The following is a 25693-nucleotide window of genomic DNA, read 5'->3' as shown; positions in this document are numbered from 1 at the left end:
ATTTGAAAAAAATCATTTTTCTCTGTTTTTGGTGGTTTGTGGTAATTGTCAGTTTTTAAATTTTTTGTTTTATATTTTCTAATTCTAAATCAATATTCCATTTTATACCTAATTTAGTATTTTTAATTTTGCAACCTTCTTCAAATGGGCCCTAAATTGTATAAGCTTCCTCTCTGGACTAGGAAGGACGGCAGAGTGATAGATTCAAGTTGTAGACCTGAGTTTCTTGTACTCCAGTGTTCTACTTACTATATTCATGAATTTTTACCATGTCAACATATCACCTATCCTTCGTTTCCATATTTCTTTTAAATTGCTTTTTTTTACTTAAACAGTAGACCTTACATGTCTCTAGAGTCACTGGCTTGATGTGCCGCTTACATCTTTATGAATGGTGCTGTGTGGGCACGCCAGGCTGGGGGTTTCATCCTGCAGACACGGTGTGGGGTGGGCTCTGGCTGTGGGGACAGAGTAGGCTGAACAAGGCACTGAGGATGGTGGGAGGCCAGGGTGGTGGTCGGGGGAAGCTGGGTGGGCCAACACCTTACCATGCCTCCCAGCAAAGTTCTGAGCTTCTAGGGGTGAGTAGGGCCTGTTCTCCCTGTGCCTCGAGGGCCAGGCAGTCATCACGGGCACTGCAGGCTGAAGGGTGGGGGGCATGTGACCTTCTGTCTTTCAGCACTGCTTTAAAGGACACTGCATCTGGCTGACACCTGACATCCTCAAGCGAGATGGCAACTGGGGTGCCTGGAGTCCCTTCGGCTCCTGCTCGCGTACCTGCGGCACAGGTGTGAAGTTCAGGACCCGTCAGTGCGACAACCCACAGTGAGTTGGCCCTGATGTTTCCCAGCCTTCCTCGGTGGCAGCTGCGGTCCCCAAGGGCCCTTGCTAGCCAACCCTATCCTGCGAGGCCCCTGCGGATGTCAGTTCTGGAGAGGGTGTGAGGGCAGGCAGCTCTGGCCCCTTCTCATCTTCCTGGGAGAGACTGAGACTTAGAGAGGGGAGGGCTCATGCCACATAGCTTGCTGGGGCCAGAGCCAGCTCTGGAGACTTGGAAACCTGGTCTTCTGACCTGCTGGCCTAGGGCCATTCCTCCCACTTGGCCTGCATCCTACTCTAGACACCGACCTCCTCTGCTCTTCTTGGTTGAGGGCATCAAGAATAGGAGGTGGAACAGAGATGGGGCAATGGGGATAAAGAGGAGGGCTCTCTCGGGCTGCAGGATGCCGGGAGCCTGAGTAGGAGAGCAGCTGTTTGCAATCAGGCAAGAGGCAGGGTCAGTGACATGCCACCCATCCCCAGCTGCCCAGGGGAGAAACAGCCTGGAGAGGCTGCCCGAAGGCCCGCTGGACTCCCACCTCCACCCATGCTCCACATCCTGCCTCCCAGGCAGGCCCCATCCCCTGTGCTATCCTCAGAGCTCCCCTGGGGCTGTTACAGTTGCCTCAAGATGAGATTGACAAGACAAGAAGTTAGAAGCTCAGAGGCTACAGGGTGCTGGGTGAGGACTTCCAGGTTCTGGTCCAGGGTGCACAGTCAGAAGAGCAGATCTGGCCTGACAACCCCTCTCTCTCCCACACCAGGCCCTGACTCCTCGTGGTGCCTGATGCTGGGCTCTTGGGGTCCAGGGGACTCACCCCCAGGTCTGGCCCTGGGGGAGATCATGCAGGTTCTGGGTGCTCTATGTTCTGTCCCTCCCCACCTGCGCACTCTAGGGATTTTCTTACCCCTCTGGCTGGTTCAGCCTTCTTGGTGGCAGCAAGGGACAGGGGCAGCAGTGACGTGAGCAAAACTGCCAGAACTGCCTGCCATTCCATCTCTTCACAAACACTGTTGGGCCTGGAGAGTAGCTAACCCCTGGCCAGTGCCAGCATTCCGTGCACAGCAGTGACTATCAGACAACACAGATGCGCCACACAGAGCTCTGAGCACGGTTCATTTTTGCCAGCCTCACTTGCATCCGCGGGGAATATGCACAGCTGCAGCGCCCAGAGCATTTCAGAGCCCACAGGCCCCACACAGCCTCTTTGTCAGCAACGCCAGTGCGCCCCGTGGGCCTCCCCTTTCGTGTGTCCTCCTGGAGACGACAGCTGGGCCTTATGCTGCCCCATCTTTAGTTGCTGCTCCCTGGCTCAGTAGCTTTTCCTGGGACACTGTGGCCAGTGTGAAGACTCCTGAGGTTCCCAGCTGGGCCCCCGCTCACTGGATTGAGTTCCCTCTGTGTTCTTCGCCTCGCCACTCTTTTGACTGCAGAACTGCAAACAATCTACAGCATGAGCTCAAGGCCTTCAATTTCTCTTCCTCCCTGGCCTCCCTTGAATTCTCCAACTCACATTCTCTTTTGGAATTATCATGGATTTCCATTTGAATCTGTATGGCTCCTGTCTGGGCTGGCTGGGGGTTCCAGTGACAGCCCGACCCCTTCCTGCTTTTTCCTGCTGCACGATGCCCCTGGGCTCCCCACACCTACATGCAGGCCTGCACCCCCTCCTGGTGACGCCCTGGTTGGTGTTGTCATTGGTCTGTGGTCCCATCAGTGGCCCTGGTGTAAATCTCAAAGTCACCCTTTCTTTCATGGTCCCCATCAAACACTGAGGCCTTTTGGTTCTTTCTCCACAAATTTCTCAGATTGTTATTTCCACCGACTTCCCCTGAGAACATGGCACTGTGCAAGGAGCCTCATGGAAGCCAGCCCCTTCCATCATTCACTCTACAGTGCTATATGCTATACATCCATCATCACAGCAGAACATGACTTTTGCCCAAGTCTCAGGCGGACCTCGGGTTCTGCTTGGCTCTGCCATGCCTAGCAGATGGCAGCACTGAAGACCCCCAGCTCCTCCCAGGGTGCTGGCCTGCCACGCCCCATCACCCTGCCTGCCATGGGCACCTGTTGGCCACCAGCTGGCGCCTTTCCTGTGGGGTTAGTGCTTTGTGGACTGCTGATGTTCTCAACAAAGTAAGGAAATTACAGAAACACAGCCCAAGTTTTCTTGAGATGGAGGAAAGCTGGAGATGGAGTGTCCACTGTGTACCTGACACTTGTTAAGAACACTTGTAGCAAGATTCCACTACTTCAGAATTGCTCTGAGTTCCCAGCGTATGTGAGGCCCAGGCCCAGGCCCGGATGTAGGGGAGGCTCACCCAGCTCCACCGCCCTGGGGCTTATGGCCGGGGGCACAGCAGAACCTAAACACCCTGTTACAGCTCACTGTTGGTTCACCGCCACAGCTACAGGAGCTGGGATGGGGGTGGGGGGTGCACAGGGGCTGAGTAGATGCTCCCTTCCCATGAGGCCCCCAAGAGAGGATTACCAGCGCCTTCTATAGTGATGCTGCAAGGCCCTGGAGGCTGGGGGATAGCCCAGGTCCTGCGGCTGGGACAGGGCAAGGCTGCGTCCCTTCACTTGACAGAGCTGCCCCCTGACCCCCAAGGATCAGGGATTACCCCCAAATCCCACAAGTGGCACCCCGTGTGCTGGCCTCTCCCTGGCACTGAGCTGCAAGACCTTTCTGCTTTCTCCTCCAGCCCAGCCAATGGGGGCCGCACCTGCTCAGGCCTTGCCTACGATTTCCAGCTCTGCAACTCCCAGGACTGCCCTGACGCCCTGGCTGACTTCCGTGAGGAGCAGTGCCGGCAGTGGGACCTATACTTCGAGCATGGTGACGCCCAGCACCACTGGCTGCCCCACGAGCACCGGGATGGTGAGCCCTAAGGGGAGTGGGCATTCAGTGTACAGACCAGGGCACACTGGGCCACTGATTCTGCATGGGGATGCCAGCAGAGCCCACCCTGGGCAGGGTGGCTGCCGGCTTGGGGCTCACGGCAGGACTGCAATCCCAGAAGAGCCAGACAACTGCACCTGGCCAAGGATGCAGCGGAGAGGGCGGGGCCCAGCTGGCCCCAGGCTCCTGTGCTCGCCACCCAGCGGACAAGGCTAGCGTTGCGCCTTTACCCTGGCTCAGCCATGAGGCGGAGGGCAGGGGCGGAGCCTGCCAAGGAATCAGGTTACTTCTGATCCCTCTTCTTTCAGTGGGAGCTCTCAGTTCCAAGTGACTTGAACTGGTTTAAGCATCAAAAGGCATTTGTTGGCTCCTAGAACTGAAAAGTCTGGTAGTTTCAAGCATGAGAGTGTTTGTATTTCATTTGGGTCCCCCTCCCACTAAATGATGGAGAAACACAGTTTCTGTTCCTTCCAGGCATTGGGCAGAGGAGGGGAGTGGGGACTGGGGCCTGCTCTGCTGTCTCCATCACCCCATGTGTGTCACACCGGCTGAGCACCTGTTGCAAGCCCCACGTGTGCATTCAAGGAGGCGGTGCCAGAGCAGACAGATCCCCCTCTCAGAGGGAGGCTTTGGTCTGGCGAAAAATCAAATAATGACGTGGTGTCATAGTGACCTCGGAGGTAAATGCTGAGAAGGGAAGGTGCCAGGGACCCGAGACTGAATCAGGGGGCATCTTATTTGGGGTTTCAGAGGTTGACTGAAAAGGGTCTCCAGGTAGAGACCTGGTAAAAAGCCATTTTCCCTTCCCCTCGATATGGGGGGTCTCTGGGCAGGGCCTCGGGAATCTGAGATCTGGCTGCACCAACAACAGCCTGGCTCAGTTGAGAAAAGCTCTTCCTAAGTCCCACACTACAGGGTCACGAAGGGAGTTGCAGTTATCTGCCCCCTTTCGCTTTCTCTCCCGGCCCAGGTCAGGCATGTAGGGGGGCGGGTGAATCGTAAGAAGACCCTCCTGGGTGAGAGTTTCTCCTTGCAGGGTGCTTCCCTTTAGCAAACTTGGGAAGGAAACTGCAAGCCAAGTGAGCGGTGCAGCTGGCCCTCCTCACCAACACCCCTCTGCTTCCCTTCCAGCCAAAGAGAGATGCCACCTCTACTGCGAGTCCAAGGAGACTGGGGAGGTGGTGTCCATGAAGCGCATGGTGCACGATGGGACGCGCTGTTCTTACAAGGACGCCTTCAGCCTCTGCGTGCGTGGGGACTGCAGGGTGAGTGCCACGAGGCCAGTGCGGTGCCACGGGAGCAGGGGCAGCCGCAGCTCAGGGCCTCAGCTTTCTGGGGCTTTGGGAGGATTCACTGAGGCTGAGCTTGCAAAGTGTTGCAAACAGCATCTAGATCAGGGCAGGCTCTCAGCAAATGTTGGTTCCCACCCGCTACTCCCTGCTGCCCCTCTCCATGACAAAGGTTCTCAGACTTGAGTCTGAGGAACCACCTGAGGAGCTTGGGGTTCCACCTCAGAGATTCTGCTTACATAGGTTGAGGCTGTGGCCCAGAGCATGAGTTTTACCAGTTTTACCAGGTGATCTTGATGCACATGGTCCCTGGGGGACCCCTTGTGAAGCACTGCCATGTCCTTGCACTCCTCTGGGCACTGGACAGCTTACTCTCGATCAGGGTGGCCCACCATGGCTCTCGTTGGTTTGGCTCTTTGTAGAAATGCCCTGCTCTGTTTTCTGTTACTTTATTGTCTTTGGCTTCAATCTTAGGCTGTTACAAGAGACAACTGTGGGGCACACACGGCATAAAATAGTAACATGAGTGCAGAACTGTCCCGTCCCCTAGAAACACCTGGAAGCCTCTGTGTAGATGAGACTGATTGTAGGTGTCAAAGAGGCTGATTCTCATCTTACCTTCCTGAGAAACGAGCATCCTCAGGATGTCCCTGGCAGAGAGCCTGGCAGAATGCCACAGGCCCCCTGGCGGAGACAGATGAGGCTAGAAGAGCAGGGAGGTGGGGTGTGGAGTAGCTGGAGGCAAGCTCAGGGATTCTCTCCAGGCACGTGATTTCAGGAGGACTGCAGCCAGCCGGGAGGGCAGGCCATACAGTCTGCTCACACTCCAAACACTCAGCCAAATACTTAAAGACAGCAGTGTCTCCCCTGTACCTGAGGGGTTTTAATTGATGGAGGTGACCAAATGATTACACAGAGAAGTCAGTGCCATTGAAAGAAGAACTTATTACTTACATTTCCTGAGGGAAGGGCATGGCATGCTGTGCAGGGCCACATGGAGAAGCACCAGATTCAGTTGGGAGGCAGAGGGAGCAGGAGAAAGTCTGGGCCAAAGCTTTTATTGGGGTTTCCATGGGAAAGGCAAGGCAGGCAGAGTAAACAGCTTGGGATTGGCCAGTTTGAATAATTCTGGCAGGAGTGGTCTCTAGATTCCTGGTATCTGACCCTGGGATGATTTAGGGCAGAGACATATTGGCTTAGTGTGTGAGAATTTGATAAAGGGAGGAATCAGTTGGTTTGTGTATGAAAGGTGTGCTTCCATTGCTGTCCCTAAGAACTGGCTAGCTAGCCCTGGGAGGGGCACTCTCTTCTTGACTAACAAGATTTTTAAGATGTCAAAACATCATAACACACAGAAAATATTAAAAACTGTGATTAAGAGAGGCTACGGCCCTCATGGGAAACATTTAGTAGTGGAAGTAGCTTTAGATGGCAGCTGTGCGTATGGTACAAACATAACAGGGAAGTAGGAACACTGATTCACCCTCTTGGCTAGTGGGCGTGTCTAGAGCTTCACTCCTGACATTGACAACTGGAGAAGAACAGGGTATTTCATTAATTAATGGTGATTTTGAACAGATAACAGTAGAATGATAGAGTTTTGCATAATTAGAAAATGTTTACATTTATATATGGTCACATTGCAAAAGTTAGAAAACAAAGGAGACAGAAAGGTTGAAAACACACAAAGGAAATGGGAGTAATAAGATGAAATGTAGGAGTCCTCACAATACATGTGAATGTGAAACTCTTCTTTTAAAAGAATCTAATATCCAAGTGGACGCTGTCAATGAGAGAATATCAAAACACAATGACTCAGGAAGTTTCAAAGAGAAATGACAGCAAAAGACATGTCAGGAGAATAAAGACACACACACACACACACACACACACACACACACACACACAGCAGGGAATCAGGAATTAAATGAGGCCATAAAGATTCTGATTCTAATTCCAGTTTGGAGTATTTTCCCCCACATGTCCAACAAGCAATTCTCTGACACCAGCTGGATGTTGTGGGCTGAAAAAAATTGCATAATGTGAGAGATGTTAGTTAAGTTTTATTTGGGGCAAAATGAGGACTATAGCTCTGAGGAACTGCTCCAAAGAGGTAAGCGGAGGTCAGCATTATACACGATTTCAGTGAAAGGGGGTACGTGCAGTCAAGCACACATTGTGGCAGAGGCTTGCTGCTGGTCACAAGGAGGTTGCTGATCGTCACCAGGAGCAGATGTCGCCATTAATGATTTTGGTGCTTTCTTAGATAGAAGATGCAAGAATTTATGGGTTCATAAAATCTTCTCCTGGAAATATCTAACTCTCTGAAGGCCTGTTCTGCCAGTTTTTCCCAGAGCACAAGAGTGCCTCATTCCTGATCTCCACCCTGAACTCCTTTCAGGTGTGTTGAAGGTCAGCGACTGCAGTGGCTAGTGACCTAATCCTTGTAGAAGCAGAAGGCAAGTGCCAATTTTTAGTTGGCAGTGTCCTACAATTCAACTCAGTTCTGACACTACCAACCCAGAGATAGCATCAGATCCCACAAGTTAGGGCCTCAGTCCTATAAGACGGCCCCCTGCCTTCAGATGCCAATCACAAGTCCAGGTTATCACCTGCGCTTCTGATTAACAGGCTGTAGATTGGAGGTTCCAACAACCCCCTCCTTGGGTTCAATTAATTTGCTAGAGTGACTCTTAGAAGTCAAAAAACTGTTACTAGGTTACCAGTTTATTATAAAGGGATATAGCTCAGGATCAGGCAGATGGAAGATGCTTAGGGCAAGGTATGTAGGAAGGAATAGAGCTTCCAGGCCCTTCCAGAGCGTGCCGCTGTCCCCAAATCTCCATGTGTTCACCAACCCAGAAGCTCTCCAAACCCCACCCTTTTGGGTTGTCATGGAGACTTCATTACAGGCATGACTGACTAAATAATGGGTCACTGACCACCTACTCAACCCCACCCCCCATAAAGACAGCTTTATGGCCCTCACCACAGGAAATTCCAAGGGTTTTAGGAGGTCTAGCCAGAAACTGGATGAAGACCAAATATATATATATATCATAAATCACAATATCACAACCGCCCTGGCGGGACAGGAGGTTCTCCCCACCCTCCCTTCCTCTCCCTGCCCTCCCTTCCTCTCCCCGCCGTCCCTTCCTCTCCCTGCCCTCCCTTCCTCTCCCCTCCCTCCCTTCCTCTCCCCTCCCTCCCTTCCTCTCCCTCCTCCCCTTTCTCTCCCCTCCCTCCCTTCCTCTCCCTCCTCCCCTTTCTCTCCCCTCCCTCCCTTCCTCTCCCCTCCCTCCCTTCCTCTCCCTCCTCCCCTTTCTCTCCCCTCCCTCCCTTCCTCTCCCCTCCCTCCCTTCCTCTCCCTCCTCCCCTTTCTCTCCCCTCCCTCCCTTCCTCTCCCCTCCCTCCCTTCCTCTCCCCTCCCTCCCTTCCTCTCCCCTCCCTCCCTTCCTCTCCCTCCTCCCCTTTCTCTCCCCTCCCTCCCTTCCTCTCCCCTCCCTCCCTTCCTCTCCCTCCTCCCCTTCCTCTCCCCTCCCTCCCTTCCTCTCCCCTCCCTCCCTTCCTCTCCCTCCTCCCCTTTCTCTCCCCTCCCTCCCTTCCTCTCCCCTCCCTCCCTTCCTCTCCCCTCCCTCCCTTCCTCTCCCTCCTCCCCTTCCTCTCCCCTCCCTCCCTTCCTCTCCCCTCCCTCCCTTCCTCTCCCCTCCCTCCCTTCCTCTCCCTCCTCCCCTCTTTCTCTTCCCTCCTCCTCAGCATCAGCTTCATCCTTCAGGCAACGTGTGACTGTTTACAAGGACCATATCCTCTCATCCGGGCAACAGCCCTGGCAGGCCGTGCTGCTCTGACTCCATGTCACAAATGTGGAAACAAACTCGAAGTTTCTCTGAGACTGCATTGCCAGGAAGTGGCTCTCTAACCCCTTCATAGTCTAGAGACCCTGCCCTCAAAGGTCTTTGTAAGACAAAAGTCAGAAATCAAAGAGCAAAAGTAACACAATATTGTGAAGCAACTATACTCCAATAAAAAGATTTTTTTAAAGTGTGTATTTTAAAAAAGCAAAAATAAAATACGAAAAAGAGGTATCAAAAAATAAATAAATCAATCAAAGAGCAAGGGGAAAGGAAGCAGTCTCACAGGAGGCGGTGATAGGAGGATCCTGAGGGCTGAAGTGGCTCTGGGCTTTCTGGCAGACAGGCAAAGAGGGAAACCTGTGTTGCTATGGTGTACTCTAGGACAGAGAGGGAGCAGACCAGCTAGGAGGAGAGGTTGTCTTCCCTGCTGAGTGTGGTCATGGATATGAAAGTGGCCTCAGGCAGTGTGTTCAGACCCAGGGTCTGCTCCCCGCAGAGCTCTGGGGCCCTGGGAATGGTGTGCTATCGGCAGGGCTATAGAGAGTAACAGAACCGGAATTTGTTACTGCCTCTACCAGGTGGCCCTGGGCAAGGAGCGTCCCTGCTCTGTGTGGAACAATTTTCGATACTAGAGTGGACAGTGTTGAGAGGACTGGTTGAGAGAATGAAGGCACAAGTGTTCCTACCAACTCTTGTCACCTCCTGCCCAGACACCCCGAGGCAGACTGAAGAGGACACTGTTCCTGGGGGCAGTGTGAGGGAGGGACACCTTGGCCTAAGCTTTGGGTGCGAGCCCTGGAGGGACCGCCTCTGGGGCTGCGCTGCGTGGACGGCCGGGAGAAGGGGCAGAGGCGATGTCTGATGTGTCCATTAGGACGCCAGCGTGCTGTGGCAGGACAGCCTCAGGACCAGGCCCTGTTTAGGCTGTACAGAGCCGCCCTCCGCAGGTCACACTGTCCAGACGAGTGGATGAGTGAGGGGGAAAGGCTGGTCCTTGGGTGGGCACACAGGATCTGTCTTGCTCCAAAGCCCCCTCTCCTTCCCCTGCATCAGGAACTGCTAAGAAGGGATGCCCAGACCTGGGCTGTGGAGGGAACAGGTGGGGAGAGGGGGTCTCGAGTGTACACTGCACCTCCCCACCCCTCTGCAGAAGGTGGGCTGTGACGGGGTGATCGGCTCCAGCAAGCAGGAGGACAAGTGTGGTGTGTGTGGAGGGGACAACTCCCACTGCAAGGTGGTCAAGGGCACATTCACACGCTCGCCCAAGAAGCTCGGTGAGTGCCCCCCTCCCTCCCCCTGCCCAGGGCACCCAGGCATGAATGTCTATAGCACCTGGCCGGGTGGCTCTGACTGCGTTCTCAGCTGTTTGCGGGAGAGGGGGTGTAAGTCTGGGAGGGTGAGGTGGAGGGGCAGGGGCAGCTGTGCCAGGCCCCAGGGTGGGCGGGGGCAGGGATAATGCCAGGGTATAGGTGCCCAGGGTGGGTCTTAGAAGTCTTTATTTGAGGCCACCCTTCCCAGCCCTCCAGGGCTTTCCGGTCGCCAGCTGGCCTCCCTTGCTCGCTGCCCCCAGCCACCTGTCAGCAGGACTTTGATGGGCTGGTCAGTGCAGCCTGTGGCCTAGGGACATGTAAGCCTGTCCCCACAGGGCCACAGGATGGGGCTGGGGAAATTGGGGTCCCTGGCCAAGGTGGGTTCTGAGAAAACAGACCGCTTGGTGAGCCTCCTTCCACGGTGGTACCTCCGTCTGGCTTCGGTGCTCTGGGTGGGCTTGCAGCAGCTGACTGCTCTGCCTCTGTCCGAAATGGCGAAAAGCCACTTTGGTTCACCTCTTTTGGAAGAAGGCCATGGGACAAACCTGCCAGACTCCACTCAGAGCTGGTGCCAGAATGCCAGGAGCTAGCTGACCTTCTGCATCACCCCACGTGAGCAGGCTGTCTTCAGTTTGCGGATTAAGCCGCTGAGGTCCAGGGAGGGCAAGCAGTTTGCTGAAGTCCTCCCTCCTGGATGTGGCATCTTAGCTCCGTGCCCAGGTGTGACTTCAGGGACACTCACGAGGACGCCCACTAAGTTTTCAATGGAGGAGGCTGAAGGAGCGCCTGGATTTGAAGATGAGCAAAGGGCTGTGGCTGGCTGGGATGTGCTAGCTTTCCCGTGGACCCCTCTCTGGGTGGGCAGTCAGACTGGGGGCTCTGGAACCACCTTCGAGGGCAAGGCCCTCCTGGCATTGTCTGCATGCGACGGCCTCTCCCTTCTCATTTGGCTTTGTCTCCCCACATCCCAACAAAGGTTACATCAAGATGTTTGAGATCCCGGCAGGAGCCAGACACCTGCTTATCCAGGAGGCAGACACCACCAGCCATCACCTGGGTGAGTGTCGGAGCCCAGATGGTGCAGTGGATCTGCAGCCTGACTCTTCCGGGGATCAGGGGCCCAGCTGAGAGGCGTGGCTGCAGCCCCATCTCCCCTGTCCCTGGCCTGGCCCACCTGGTGGACGTCTCCTGGAGTCATTCCCCAATGGAGAGGCCAGGGGTTGGGATCAGAGGGCTTCCCTGGCAGTAGCTGTGGAGGGACATGTGTTTAAGACATGCCACACCTCCCTACCCTAACTCCATCTCGAGGCCAAGGGGGAAGCCCCCTGTCCACCGGAAGGCAGGCAAGGTCCTTAAGCAGCGGCTGCTAAGGCCAGCTGGTAGATGGGCTCCCATGATGTATTTGCATTTTTTCATTTAGTTTCATTTTAAATTCAAGTGATTCTTTTGGAATAGGGATTCCTGGCATCTGTTGAAAATTTGGATGTTCTAACAACTCTGAGTGCCCCCTTCTCACATGGCAGCCCCGGGGCTGTGCTCCTCCAGGCTGCCTGGCGCTCCTCAAAGGGGCTTCACCCACCCATGCCCCCCACCGAGTTGTAAGGCCGAAGTAGGAGGTGATGCCGGGGTCACTGAGGGGACCCCATACAAGTCCCTTCCCCCAGTTTGGGTCCCGACCTTCCTCCCTGTGCCCTGGAGGCCAGACTGGGTCAGGGGCTCCATGACTTGCCTCCACCTGGCCCCCGCCGCTGACGCGAGACAGACACCACTGTTTTTAATATGAATTTTTCTTTCTTCCTTATTTTAAGAGGAGACTTTATGTTGCTATCCCAAAATGCAAAGCCAGTGGCACTTGCCTTAAGTAGAAGGCAAATATAAAAGTTGATCCCTGAAAAAAAAGACACTTCTACCTAAACACTGTTTCCTGCCAAGGGCTCTCTCTGCACAAGAGGAGGGAGGGTTAGTGACAAGTTGAGGACCTCCTGGCGCCCGCTGAGGCTCTCAGGGGATTCTAGGAGACTTGCGAACGGAATGATTTCCTCACTCTTTGATCCCATGATTTTCGTGCCCAGTCTGTGACACCACCTAAAATCTTCCAGCAGCCCCCCTGCAGACACCTTCCACTGTGGGAAACATGGGGCTTCCTGACCAGTGGAGTCTCGGCTCCTAGACATTCTTTGTGGATGCCTAGTGGCCAGAGTGGTCCCCGGGCCAGGTCAGGCCTCTTTGGGTTGTAGGGAACTGGTGGGGACCCAGGCCGAGCCACAGTTACCAACGGGGTGGGGAGACATATGGGACGTATGCTCACCCCAGGGAAGGAAGCACCCACCCAGCCCTTTGCCCTGGTGTCCAGCAGATGCCCCTCACCCGGGGGGCTGGGGCAGGGAGGGCAGTGGTTCTGAGAGCCCACTGAGTGTTCCAAGTAGACAGCAAGGAGGTGGCCTTGATGCCTGCCGAGTCCCTTGCCATGTAGCATCTCCTTCAGGGCCTGAGGGACAGATCAGGAAAGGGCCCTGGGCCTGGCAGAAGGGCAGGGTTAGAGGGAAACCTAGTTTTGGCTGAGAGACAAAGGGCAAGTCAGGTTCCCAAGGTGATTTGGGCTGTCAGTGGGACTGTCTAGGAGCCGAGACTCCACTGGTCAGGAAGCCCCATGCTTCCCACAGTGGAAGGTGTCTGCAGGGGGGCTGCTGGAAGATTTTAGGTGGTGTCACAGACCTGGCAGAAGACAGCTGGGAGACGAGGGGCTCTGCTCCCTGTAACTCCCCCAACCTGTTCAAACCAGCACACCCTGCCAGCCTTCCCGCAGTTCTGCCCCTGGGTGACACTGGCTGTCTTCTGCCATTTTCAGCCATCAAGAACCTGGAGACAGGCAAGTTCATTTTAAATGAAGAGAATGACGTAGATCCCAACTCCAAATCCTTCATTGCCATGGGTGTGGAGTGGGAGTACCGGGATGAGGATGGCCGGGAGACGCTGCAGACCATGGGCCCCCTCCACGGGACCATCACTGTCCTGGTAAGTCGAGGCAGGGGCCAGGCCCACCGCCTCCTGGCTGCCCAGGCAGGGGGCAAGTAGCTGCTAGGGAAGGGATGGAGGGGTGCCTGGGAACCCTGAGCCGCCCTGCATCCTTCGGACCATGCTCTGAACGGCCTCTCTGGCCTGACTTTTGGACCAAGGGTCTCTATCTCTGTGTCAGAGCAAGGAACAGACATGGAGCCACCAGTTGGGCTCTGGGCCCTGTATCAACCCCTGGGTGACGAAAGACAAAATCCCCTGCAAGCGATTAGGTTTCCCCCCTCTGGGTGACATTCATGACCACCTCTCGTCATGCTTCTTCATGTCTGCCACTGTATCCAAACCCAGCAACTCTCTGGGGGTGACCAATGGGGCTCAGGAAATTGGACTGCTAGACCCAGGTCACACTAGACTTTGTCCCTGAGCAGGACTGGACCCCAGGTCTCCTGAGTCCAGGACCACAGGCTGCTCCTGGTGATGGGAGTACAGAGGGGGCTTGATTTCCTAATCCACTTTTTAGAAATTAATTTTAATTGCATACATCATATATTTTATCAGTAAAAAAAGTTAAAACACTACAGGTAGGGCTCAGGTGACTTTTGCCCCTCCGTTAAGGCGAGCACACCTTGGTTGGGTTCAGGCACCCGGACCCTGCGCCCCACACCAGGGTGCGCAGCTGTGGGGATGGGGTGTTTCATGTGCGTTGTGCTCTGCTCTGCTCACCTCGGCTGCATGTACTTTTCATCCCCAGAAACGCCTTTGGTGCCCTGCCTTTGTCAGTGCATACACAGTCAGGCTTCATTCAGTAGCTGCCATTTCTGTATTGGTCAATTCACCTACCGAAAGTATTTCTAATCCCAAAATCAATACAGGCGTACCTCAGGAGATACTGCAGGATCGGTTCCAGACCACCGCAGTAAAGCGAATACGGCAATAACGCAAGTCACATGAACGTTTTGGTTTCCCAGTGTGTGTGATAGCCTTAGGTCTAAAAAAAACAATGTACATACCTCGATTAAAAATACAAAACAAAAAATCAGTTACAATAATAACATCAAAGATCACTGATCAGAGATCACCATGATAAAAGTAATAATAATGAAAAAGTTTGAAATATTGTGGGAATTACCAAAATGTGACCCAAAGACACAAAGTGAGCAAATCCTGTTGACAAATGGCGCCAATAGACTTGCTGGATGTGGGGCTGCCACAAAAGTTTAATTTGTAAAAAAACGTAATATATGCGAAGCGCAGTGAAACAAAGCTCCATAAAGCGAGGTCTGCCTGTGCTCGCAGTGGAGCAGGGGAAAATGTGAGGAGGCGGAACCAGGCGAGGCTCTGCTTCTTGTTTCAGCTCCTACTGTAAACAAGCGTCTTTTTCACACACTCTATTTACTGCCATGTTGTTCGCATTTTTTAAAAATTAATTATTATTTTTATTTATTTATTTTTGAATTTTTAAAATTTACTTTTTATACAGCAGGTTCTTATTAGTTATCTATTTTATACATATTAGTGTATATATGTCAATCCCAATCTCCCAATTCGTGCTCTCAGGGGATGATTTCATTGTTTAAAATGGCCCCAAGCATGGGTCTGGTGTTCCTCTGAGCAGGAAGCTGCAGGTTTGCCCTAAGGAGAGAACGCGTGTGTTAGATGAGCTGCGTCCGGGCACAAGTAACCGGGTACTGGCCGTGAGTTCAGTGTTAATGAATCAATGGCATGTACTAATTAAGGTGTCTTTAAACAGAAACGCACATAGAATAAGCTTATGCATTGACTGTTGATGAAACTGTCACGACCAGAGGTTCGCAGGCCCTGACGCCGTGTTCCCCTGCGAGCAGCAGTTCAGTACTGGCAGATTCGGTGTTTGCCGGGACTTTCTAGAACCTGACTACCGTGAATAATGAGACTTGGCCGCGCATGTTCCTCGGGCTGACCTTCCTAACCTGGTCGCCGAGGGAGGGTGGTGGAGGGCAGACACATTCACGTCCGTCTCCGGGGCAGGTCATCCCGCAGGGGGACGCCCGCATCTCGCTGACCTACAAATACATGATCCATGAGGACTCGCTCAATGTGGATGACAACAATGTCCTGGAGGACAATTCCGTGGGCTACGAGTGGGCCCTGAAGAAGTGGTCTCCCTGCTCCAAGCCCTGCGGTGGAGGTGAGGGGCCTTCTCAGAGTTGGGGCCCCAGAGGGGGTCGGGGCCGAGCGGGAGGGGTCTCCTGGGTGAGGAGCTTCCTAAGCCCATGGTCCCTGCTGACTGCCTGGCATGAGGGATGTGCCAGGTATGAGAACACTAGACCCAAGCCAGTGACCTTTGCCTGGGTGACAAGGGCCTGGCCCCACTAGGGAGGTGGCAGAGGGTGGGCAGGAAGAGCAGGTGCCCAGGGCAGCCAGGGGGCATGTGTGGGGCTTGGATGACACCAGCACCCACCTGCATCGTGTGAGAGGGAGGTCTGGCCTGGTGGGAGGTGGCTGTGAGGGTGGCTTGGATGGCTTACTGTGACATCACGAGGCAGGTCGCAGGAAAGGCTCAGGCCATGCTGGAGACCAATGAAGAGGCCCCCTCTGCAGAGATCCCTCGTAAGATCCCTCCTTTCTGAATGCAGAAAGGCCTTTCCTCGCTGGGGCAGGGCTGGGTGCAGAGAGGTCCCACCTGCCTTGGACCTCAAAGAGTCCACAGTTGGGTGGGACATAACAGACAGACAGGAAGTTCTGATCTGCTCAGTGTAGTCACTGCTCCTAGGGGGCTGGCGGAGATAAAAGGCAGGAGAAGAGAGCCCAGCCTGCAGGAGCAGGTGGCCAGGACAGACCTCCTTCAGGTGCCATGAAGGGTCCCACACCTAGACAACAGAGGGAGTTTGCCCAGTGGGCGGGGCACCCACTGCCGGGCCCAGGCAGATGGAAGGTTCCTCTTCCAGTGCTCCTGCCTGGGCGGATGGCACCCCAGCCTTCCACTGAGCCTCCCGGCCCCCTGGATTTTATCAGCACATCCTGTTGGGTCTCCCTCCTGCATATCTCTTGGACTCATCTGCTGTTACCATCTTCCCTGTCCTGGCACCATCCTCGCTACCCAACTGGCCCCGTGTGTCCACTCTTGCCCTCAGAGTGACCTATTAAAGGGACAGATCAGACCATACCCCTTTCTGTTATCACAGTTTTCAGCAGCTCCTTCTGCTCTTGGGATAAAAAACAAAATTCTCCTCATGGCCTCTAAGGTCCAAGCAACTTGCTGACTCTCCCACTGCCGTTGGCACCCCCAACCCTTGCTCACTCAGCCCTGTCCACACTGGCCTTAAGTGCTTTTCCTGGACACGCTGTGCTCCTGCCTCAGGGCCTTTGCATAGGCCATCTCCTCCCCAGGGAGCCCCCTCCACCACTTTCCCACTAAATCAGCACACCTCCATCCTCTGTTCCCTGGGACACCCCCAGATGCCCAGGCTAGATCAGGCTGCCCAGTCATATTCTCTCATGTCTAACCCACTAGGCTGAGGTTTTGAGACTTGGCACTGTTGACATTTTGGGGTCTATAATTTTCCGTTGTGGGGGGTAGTCCCGTGCATTGTAGGATGCTGAGCAACATCCCCAGCCTCTACCTGTTAGATGTCGGTGGCATCTCCTCCCCCAGTTGTGACAACTAAGTGTCCCAGACATTGCCAGATGTCCCCAGGGGCAAAATCTCCACCAGTTGAGAACTGCTACACTAGACTGGCTGGAGGAGCCTTGCAGGCTGTATTCCATGTTTAGCCAGGTCCTCAGAGCACATTAATTCAAGGTGGAGTAAATGACTAAACAATGGGAGAGGAAATAGAACCTTCCCTCCTGCCCCAGGAAGCCACCCAAGGGGCAGGAGAGAAGGGGGCTACTCTCCCTGGCCTGTCACCCTCACTTGGCCTGGGGTGCTGGGTAGACACCAGGCTAGATGTGTCCCTGCCCGACCCCCCCACCCCATTAGCAGGGTGGGGAGAACGGGGCTAAGTGGCCTGAGGAGCCGCCCCTCCACGCCACTGAGCCCCCTCGAGCTCTCGTCTTCAGGGTCCCAGTTCACCAAGTATGGCTGCCGCCGGAGGCTGGACCACAAGATGGTGCACCGAGGCTTCTGCGACTCCCTCTCGAAGCCCAAAGCCATCCGCCGGGCTTGCAACGCGCAGGAATGCTCCCAGCCCGTGTGAGTGCCAGGGCTCCCCGGCCCCCAGCCCCACTAGAGGAGGGGAGGGAGAGCCCTGGGGCTCCTGTGGAGGGTGGTGCAGGATCTGGTTCCCTGGATGCTCTGGGCCTCACGTGCCCTGAGACGTTTGACAGATTCTTTCTCAATCACCACGTTCTATGGAGTCTAAGATGTTGCAGGCTGTGTGGTGCCCGCCTGCTTCAGACCTGCTAGACGGAAAAAATAATGTGCATCTTACAAATGACAATAAGTGGCAATGCTCAGATGGGGAAACTGAGGCTCCCAGGGTGCAGGACTTGCTTCTGGTCCTGTGGTAGATGTTTCCCAAGCAGCTCATTCCAGAGGCTGCGGCCTTGGAATGGCCACAGCCATGACCCTCCGGCTCCGGGGTTTGACAGGGCTGCATTTCTGGGCCCAGGTTCCTTTTGCAGGACCCTGAGTGGCGAAGATGGTGGGTAAAAGGCAGGTGGGGGCCGTTCGGGGACAGGTGCTGAGGGTGTCCACGCTGCTGCCCGGAAGGGTTGGTGATGTCAGCGGAAGCTGAGGTCAGAGGGCAGAGCCAGGAGCCTAAGAAGGGACAGAGGCCGGCTCTCCATGGCCACACCCCAACCAGGATCTCCCAGCCGTGGGCATGCTTGGGGTTCATCGTCTGCAGGACCTCAGGCAGGGGCCCAGCTAGCCTGCAGGGCGCCTTCCTGACAGTAGGTGGAGCTGTGCCTGGAGGAGCAGGCTGCCTTGCCTCTGTCCACCAGGGCCTCAGCCAGGCTGATTCTCCAGGGGCTGACTGTGTGCTGCTCTGCCCTGACAGGTGGGTCACGGGCGAGTGGGAGGCATGCAGTCAGAGCTGTGGGCGGACGGGCATGCAGGTTCGCTCCGTGCGCTGCGTTCAGCCGCTGCACAACAACACCACCCGCTCCGTGCACACCAAGCACTGCAATGACGCCCGACCCGAGGGCCGCCGGGCCTGCAACCGTGAGCTCTGCCCCGGTCGGTGGCGGGCCGGACCCTGGTCCCAGGTAAGCAGTGCCCTGGCCCTGTGTCCTCAGCCCCCAAACCAAGCTTGGGTGGGACTGAAGTGGCCAGGGCGTTCCACCTGGGCCTGGATGCAGTTCTTGCCCTGGGCCACGTCCCGTAGGTCTCAGGGCACCCGTGGTTCCACATGGCTATGGGAAACTCAGTGGAATGTGTATCTTTACTCTGCAGGGTAGAGGCTCCCATGCGCTGCAGGGGACTGGACCCCCAGGAGACTGGGGACAGCCTGGGCTCCAGGAAACGAAGGACAGCCTGGGCTTTTGTCTCTGGGGGCCAGAGGTGTGGCTAGAAGGCCGGTCAGACTTGCAGGAGGAAACACAGGCAAGGGAGGGCTTAGACTTGGGCTGGAAAGGATAGTCTCGGGCTGGAGGAGCCGTTCTGGGGGCAGGGCTGAGCTGATGTGAGCACTGACATCCAGCCCCCGGACCTCGTGGGTCAGGGGTCGCCAGGACCAGCCTTGGGCTCAAAGATTTGCTCAGAAGTTGCTGCAGTCATGGTTATGCTTTATCACAATGGAAGCACACAGCGTAGAATCAGCAAAGGGAAAAAGTGTTTCGGTGAAGTCTGGAGGAAACCAGGCACAAACATCTAGGTGCCCAGGATTTTCACTTGGGATCAGTCACGTAGGCATAGGGTGCCTGCGTGACTGACGTCAGTTACTGAAGCCCCAGACCCCAGAGGGAAAGCGCATGCTCACCATAAATCATCTTGTTGGTGTAAACCAACCGAACAAATCGGTGCGGCCTGATCCAAGGCCTCAGGCAGGCAAAAACGCCCTTACCAGACAGACCATTCCATGAACTTGGTTCCCAGGAGTCGCCCAAGGGCCAGTCCTGAAAATAGGCCTTTCTTGGGACTGGTCAGGTTTGAGCAACGCGGTCTGCTGAGTCAACCCTTTGTCACACACAAGGCGAGGACTTGAGAATCATGCTTTGGCAGGGCTGGGCTGAGTCGTGAGCAGAGCCACGAGTCTGGGCGTGGCTGCTCCTTCTGGTCCCTCCCGATGTGGTGAGGCCAAGGGGGCCCGAGACTGGAGGGCACAGTGACGGTGCTGGTGGTGTAGATCCTTGTGTCCAGAGGGAGGGAGGGTCCTCTGCCGAAGCCTCCTGGACCCAGGCAGAGCTTTCCCAGTGGCGCCCAGTGCATAGCAGTTCTGCTGGGCCTCGGGCCTCCTCTAGCCAGAGGAGGGAGGTGCTCGTTGAGAAGCCAGAAGTGCCAGGCCCTATCTGGCCCCGCATATTTGTTCTCTCTAACTCACTCTAGAGCCCAGGAGACTGAGGCAGCTGCCTGGGGCTAGGGCAAGGTAGGGCCGGCCTCTAGCTCACCCTCTACCCTTTGTGCCTCCCCACCTCCCACGTACTGTGGGGTCACCCGCTTGGGGAGCCCTTTCAGACCCAGCCTAGTGTGGGAGGTGGGCCCTGACTGGTAACCCTCTGCCTGCAGTGTTCGGTAACCTGTGGCAACGGCACCCAGGAACGGCCGGTGCTCTGCCGAACCACGGACGACAGCTTCGGGGTCTGCCGGGAGGAGCGGCCCGAGACGGCCAGGATCTGCAGGCTTGGCCCCTGTCCCCGTAAGCCTTCTGCATGCAGCAAGCCCAGGGGAGGGGGGCTGGTCCAGGCAAATGCGGCTCTTCCCACAACCGGTCAAACTCAGCATCTGTGAACTTGAAGGAGAAGCTAAGCCTGCCCAGGCCTGGGCTGGGACCTTTCTCTGGCAGGAAATGGAAGGAACTGGCATTTGCCATGCTCATCTCCAGGCCAGGCCCTAGTGAAGGATGGCGTGAACTTAGCCCATCCCTGCCTTCCTGGCACTCCCTTTTGGTCTGGGAGACAGAAACTGGATTCACAGTCACTGCACATCGGGGCTCAGCCCCCCACGCGAGTAGGGGGTGCCTGTATGAGTAGGGGGTGCCTGCCGCCCTGCAAGGAGAGCAACCAGAACGCTGGCTGCGTGTAGATGTCTGGCCAAGTGCTGGACACACGTCACCTCTTTCGGTCCCCACAACAGTTGAAGACGTAGATCCAGTCATGAGTCCCTTCTGCGGAGCAGGGAGCTCGGGGGGTCGGGTGTGCCTCCCCCAGCTGAGGAGGGGGTAGAGCCAGGATTCACTTGTTCCCAGCACTTCCAGAGCCAGCAGTCAGGGCACTGCTCAGCCCGGAGCAGGGCACGGTGGGGACTTGGAGGACAGTACAGAGATAAGGAGGCGCTGGTAGGGCCTGCGTGTGGGGATAGTAGCTGCAGCTACTCTGCGTAGCTGAGACCCGGATGCTTGGTGTGGGAGAGGCAGCACTGGGCCTGGACAGGGTGCTTGGGGCCCATCTGTCCCGAGGGAGGCCTTGCAGGCCACACTGGGGAGTTGGGGCCCTCCTGTCACCCGCTCCCTGGGATACCAGAATCCAGGGAGCCCTTCTGCCCGGGGTGGATGGGTTGGGTGCCCAGACCTGGTGCCCCAGCAGCCAAGACTCCTTTCTTTTCCCTCTAGGAAACATCTCAGATCCTTCCAAGAAGAGCTACGTAGTTCAATGGCTGTCCCGACCGGACCCCAACTCACCAGTCCAGAAGACCTCGTCAAGTAACCGGCTCGTTTATAACTCTGTCTCTGCCCTCCAGTGCATGCCCTGCGCCTTGTGGAGCTTGCCGTGGGCTCCCCTCCTCTCTTTCTATGGAAAACTGCCCTGACTCTTCCTGAGCGCTCTCTTGGTTGAATCTGTTTTCTCCGGGCCTCTGTGCTCGGCTGTCCCCTTTGGAGCCGCCTGGCCGGGAGGGCCAGTCTCGCAGCGGCACGGCCCAGGGCACCGGCCTCTTGTGGGGGTGCCAGGACCTCGCGGTGATGGCTTTTAAAGGGGCAAAGATCTGTCGTGGTGCTGGAGGGGCCAGAGGCCAAAGTTTGAATGTGACCACTTGGTGACCGCCTTGCGGGGCCACATCCCTCCAGGCTGGAGCTGCGGGTCGGAAATCGAGGCGGAGCCCGCCCGTCCCCTTTCAAACGCCGCCTACCAGCGAGACGAGGCCAGAGGGGTCTCGCGGGTGTGCAGTTTTGCGTCGCCGTCCTGGGCGCCCGGCCTGTTTCCGGCAGTGTGTCGGCGGCTCCCTGGCCACCTCTGCTGTTGCTGCTGCTGCTGACCCTGTGCTGTGTGTCCTCCTGACTCGTGTGACTGTGGCCTGCTTCCTGTGGCCTTTGTGTCCAGCTCACACAACCCTTGGCCCCCGTACCCTGTCCCCTTGGGGGTTCAGGCCGAGCAGAGGAGGCAGGGGTCGTGTCCCCGCAGTGGGACATCAGGACACACCACCACTTCCATTCTCTGTCCATTTGCTCCAATGGCCTTTCTCATCGTGCACACACGACCCCGTGCACGGGCGCGAGAGAGTGAGAGTGAAAGGCTGTCTCACGTGGATGCGGCCACCTACCCGTGTGAACAACTACAGAATTACCTCAATTTTTATCGCTTTTTTGCTTAGATAAAACTATGTAGAAGATGCCTTAAAGTTGAAAGGTAACAGAATTGGCTGCTAGCAACCCAGGCAGGAGGCAGGCAGTGCAATCTAGGGGGAGGCGGCCCGCTCATCCACCTTTGGTCAAGGGTAAGGCTTCCCAGTCCAGTCTGTACAGGGCTCCAGGCATGGGCTCACCTCTGCGGAAAGGAGACCCGCTCCACGGCCCGAGCGGCCCTTCGGCGCTGACTGTTGTTGGAGCCCCGAGCACTCTGCTGCCGGCGCTGCCTTACACCAGAGGGCGACTGGCCTGGCCCTGGGCGTGACCAGTGTAGCACTCCCGCCGGTCACCCCCCCACTCGCCCCAGCCCCGTCCCCTGTTCATAGCATCCCCGCTGGACAGCGCCCAGCCCTCCCCTGGCACTAGTTACTGTTATGTAAATACTCGGTGTAACACATACTAATTCTCATGACTGTTAACTTCCAACTTTGACTTAGGCAATGCGAGTGACATGAGTGACTCTGGGAAGGTGCAATACGGTCCTGAGCGTCGTGCTCTCTGTCTATATGCACTTTGGTTTATCAGGGATATTTTATTAGTGTTTTGTATGTATTCAATGACGTATTATATAGGTTCCATTGTCGTTGCTTTTCTGGTTTTTTTATGAGACAACATTAGTGTGTGCCAAAGTGACTGTGAAAATGACCTTTTACTCTTACTAACAGTGGAAAGACTTCCTGTCATGCATCCCACAAATAAACTCAATAAAAGTTCAGTGAAACTGGGTGCTTGGGTCTGGCACGCTGCTGCCTCCTTCTCTTCACCTCTGTGACCGACGGTGCTGCAGGGCTGCAGGTGCCGTTCTGGTCCATTGCTTCCTTGGTTTCTGATTCCAGTGACTTTCCTGTCCCCCTTACCCTGCCCAACATAGATACTGAGGGCCCCTCCCCCACTGAGGCACGTGCCCCCTCCTCAGGCATTTTTCAAAATGTGACAGCAGCCCGTGCAGACACCCCACCGGCATTCTGAGTTTTGAATCCTTAGTGCTAAACAAGCACCTTGCAGGAACACCTTGGCTGTCTCCTTGTGGATAAGTTCTCACAGTTGGGAAAAGGGCCCTATGTGAGCTTCTCCCCGTCTTTGGGATCCCAGCCCGTGGAGTGGGAATATGGGGTTAGTAGCTGAGACAGTGTCCGGGTCACCGTGCCCTGAGCCACCATCAGGCCACTGCCCTGGCTCCTGGCACAGCTCTCAGCCTTGGGCTACCTGTTCAGGGAGGGAACAGGTCTGTCTGACCCGGGTACGGGCTGGGCTAGCCTTAGGAGAGTCTGGGTTGGGAGAAGGGCAAGGCAGCCGAAGGTCTAAGCGCCTGGCTTGCGACATTCACACACGGGTGTGCTCAGCTGTGCCTGCCTTTTCTCCGGAGGCCTACCCTCAGGAGACGCAGGGCCTGTGTGTCCACTCCCCTTGCTGACAAGGACCACACAGCAGGTCAGGGTCCAACCAGGGACCTCCTAATCTGGGGCCTGGGCCATGTCCTGCCAGGGGGCATCTCTCCCTCCCTTTCGCATGAAGGGGTCCCGTTCTGGGGAAGAGGGAGGTCATGAGAAAGGACAGCTACCCAGCGCCATGGAGACGGGCATCAGGGCACAGGGCCGGGTTCCAGGTGCCAGCCTTCGGGTGGGGGTCACAGTAGCTGTGGCTGGGGTCAGCCTGCCCAGAGCTCTGATCATTGAAAGACTCCCAGCTCAAGAGACAGGAGACCAAGACAACTGTGTCTGACGAACTGCGTCCACTAAGTCCCCTTGCCCAGACAGATCAGGAGAAATCCCTGCTGAGGGCACCTTGCCTAGAGCTGCAGGCAGGCCACCAACAGGGCTGCTCCAATAAATCCTTGTTTACAAAACCAGGTGGAGGGGCCGACTTGGCCCACAAGAGTGGTTGGCAGACCCTTACCCTAGACTGATGTGACACCCGCTTCTCGGATCCCAGCCTGGTGAAAGACAAGTGAGGGAGATGCTTGTTATTTGTGTGAAGGAAGAGCCACAGGTGACAGGAGAGGGTGTCTGGGTGGCAGGGGTGACCCCAGTCCCACCAGCACGGCTAGGCCTGGCTCCATCCTTGTTGAGGCCTATGCCTCTGGCCTCCCCGCCCCAGCTGTTGGCCAAAGCCTGGGGAAGATGCTGCACCTAGTATTACCAAAGCCCCCTTGTGTCTCCTTGAGGGCTGTCATGGTGGTTTCCACACGCTTACCTCAGTGACTGCCAGGGAGGGGAGAGGGACCGGGAGGGGAGGAGGGAGCAGGGGCTCTGAGCACGCCCCACCCAGCTTCAAACAGGACTGTTCCGGTTTCATCTGTCTCAGATATTGGATATCTGTGTAAAATTTTATCCAAGGTTTTAAAACCCTGAAAGCCACATCTCAGCATCTTTTAGTCTGATTTCTGCAATCGACCCTCAGCACAAGGCCGTCTGCCTCTCCCCTCCACATGTGGGCCTATTTCTCCACCTCAAGGTTAGGACGACCAGGGCTTTTCCTAAACAGCCTCTCTGTCCTTATCTCTTCATACTCTGGGTCCTGCACCCAGTCACGTTTCCTCCTTATTTTGGCCACTTAGACGCTCAGAGTCCAGGTTGGGTCCCTCTCTGATGATACGTGCCTCTGTGTATTCTTCTTCCCTGTAGCATTGCCATTCTAAAATCCATGATTTCCTTGTTTTGCACTTGCTCAGTTATTCACATTGGTCTTTTTCACATTTATGCATCCTTCGATTCACTGTTCTAGGCTCTGGTATAAAGGGGCATCCAGATACAGCTCGGGGCTCTGCCCTTTGGAGCTTTCAGGATAATGAAAAAGTCAGGCATTAGTTACCTTATCCAACAACTAAATGTGGACTTGGTAGCTGGGATGGAATGCTGGGAAGGGGAGACCCATGGCACCATAAGACCACATACTGGGGGATTTAACCTCCAAGGGAGGTCAAGGGACGCTTGCCTGAGGAAGATGTGTTTCAGCTGAGCCTCGGGGATAAGAGGAAGAGGGGAGGCACAGTATGTGCAAAGGCCCTGTGGCCACAGAGAGCACACTGCAGAGCAAGGCAATCAAGGCCTGAATGAGACTGGAGAGGTGAAAGGGACGGGTCCTCGCCCTGAAAACAATGGAGGAGCAATACAAGGGCTTCAGTCTGGACGGTGACATGGTCACATCTCCGGCTGAAGAACATCATTCTGCTTGCAGCAGGATAGCTAGATAAGAAGGAGGAAGAATGGAGACAGGCAGGCAGAAAGGAAGTTCTTACCATGTTGCAGCCAAGAGGCAAGGTAGCTTGGCCCTGTGGAGGCAGGAGAGAGGGGAGCGTGGACACATCTGAGAGCATCAGGGGAAATACTGACAGACCTGGAGATGACCGGACAGGGGATGTCTGGGGTCTGGCTTGTGCGCATGAAGGGCCATTCTCTGAGATGGGTGGCACCAGTGAAGGCCATGGGCTTGGGCCGGACATGTGGAATCCACTTTTGGGACCACAAGAAGTTGAGGGGTATCTAGTAGGCTGTTGTATCCAAGTGTTTGAAGCTCCGGGAGTTTGAGGTTGGTGTCCAACTAAGTGGGTTGCCAGCCTGTAAGGGAAAATTATAAGCTGGAGCAATGGCCATGCAGAGGGCAGATGTCAGAACCATGGGCCCTGAATGGGAGGGGGCCTGCCTGTCTGTTATTGTGGGAAATTTCAGTGAGCTAGCATAGCTTCACATGCAGATGTAGAACGTGCCCTGTGTTAGTGCACAGAGTAACCATGTCAGATGTGGTCCCCATCAGTGGCTACCCCTTCCCTCCCTCCTTCCTTCCCACCTCCCCTCTTTC

The 25693-nt window shown here is 55.6% G+C and overlaps 1 protein-coding gene across 2 annotated transcripts in view; it reads left to right on the top strand.

Moving 5' to 3' along the window:
• The window catches only part of ADAMTS2 (ADAM metallopeptidase with thrombospondin type 1 motif 2), a 233432-nt gene that overhangs the window by 203687 nt on the left and 4052 nt on the right, over positions 1-25693 (top strand). For both annotated transcript variants that reach the window (XM_082453442.1, XM_082453443.1), the window contains 11 exons: positions 680-825; positions 3529-3704; positions 4857-4990; positions 10019-10142; positions 11155-11235; positions 13027-13193; positions 15201-15360; positions 17235-17367; positions 18176-18383; positions 19843-19972; positions 20885-20974. In XM_082453442.1, the coding sequence (XP_082309568.1) occupies positions 680-825; positions 3529-3704; positions 4857-4990; positions 10019-10142; positions 11155-11235; positions 13027-13193; positions 15201-15360; positions 17235-17367; positions 18176-18383; positions 19843-19972; positions 20885-20974 (1549 nt within the window). The remainder of the gene's footprint in view (positions 1-679; positions 826-3528; positions 3705-4856; positions 4991-10018; positions 10143-11154; positions 11236-13026; positions 13194-15200; positions 15361-17234; positions 17368-18175; positions 18384-19842; positions 19973-20884; positions 20975-25693) is intronic.

This window comes from Balaenoptera physalus (assembly GCF_965194825.1).
Source record: "Balaenoptera physalus genome assembly, chromosome: 3".
NCBI lineage: Eukaryota > Metazoa > Chordata > Mammalia > Artiodactyla > Balaenopteridae > Balaenoptera > Balaenoptera physalus.
Note: the sequence above shows the minus strand (reverse complement) of the source record. Positions and strands in the feature narration are given on the sequence as shown.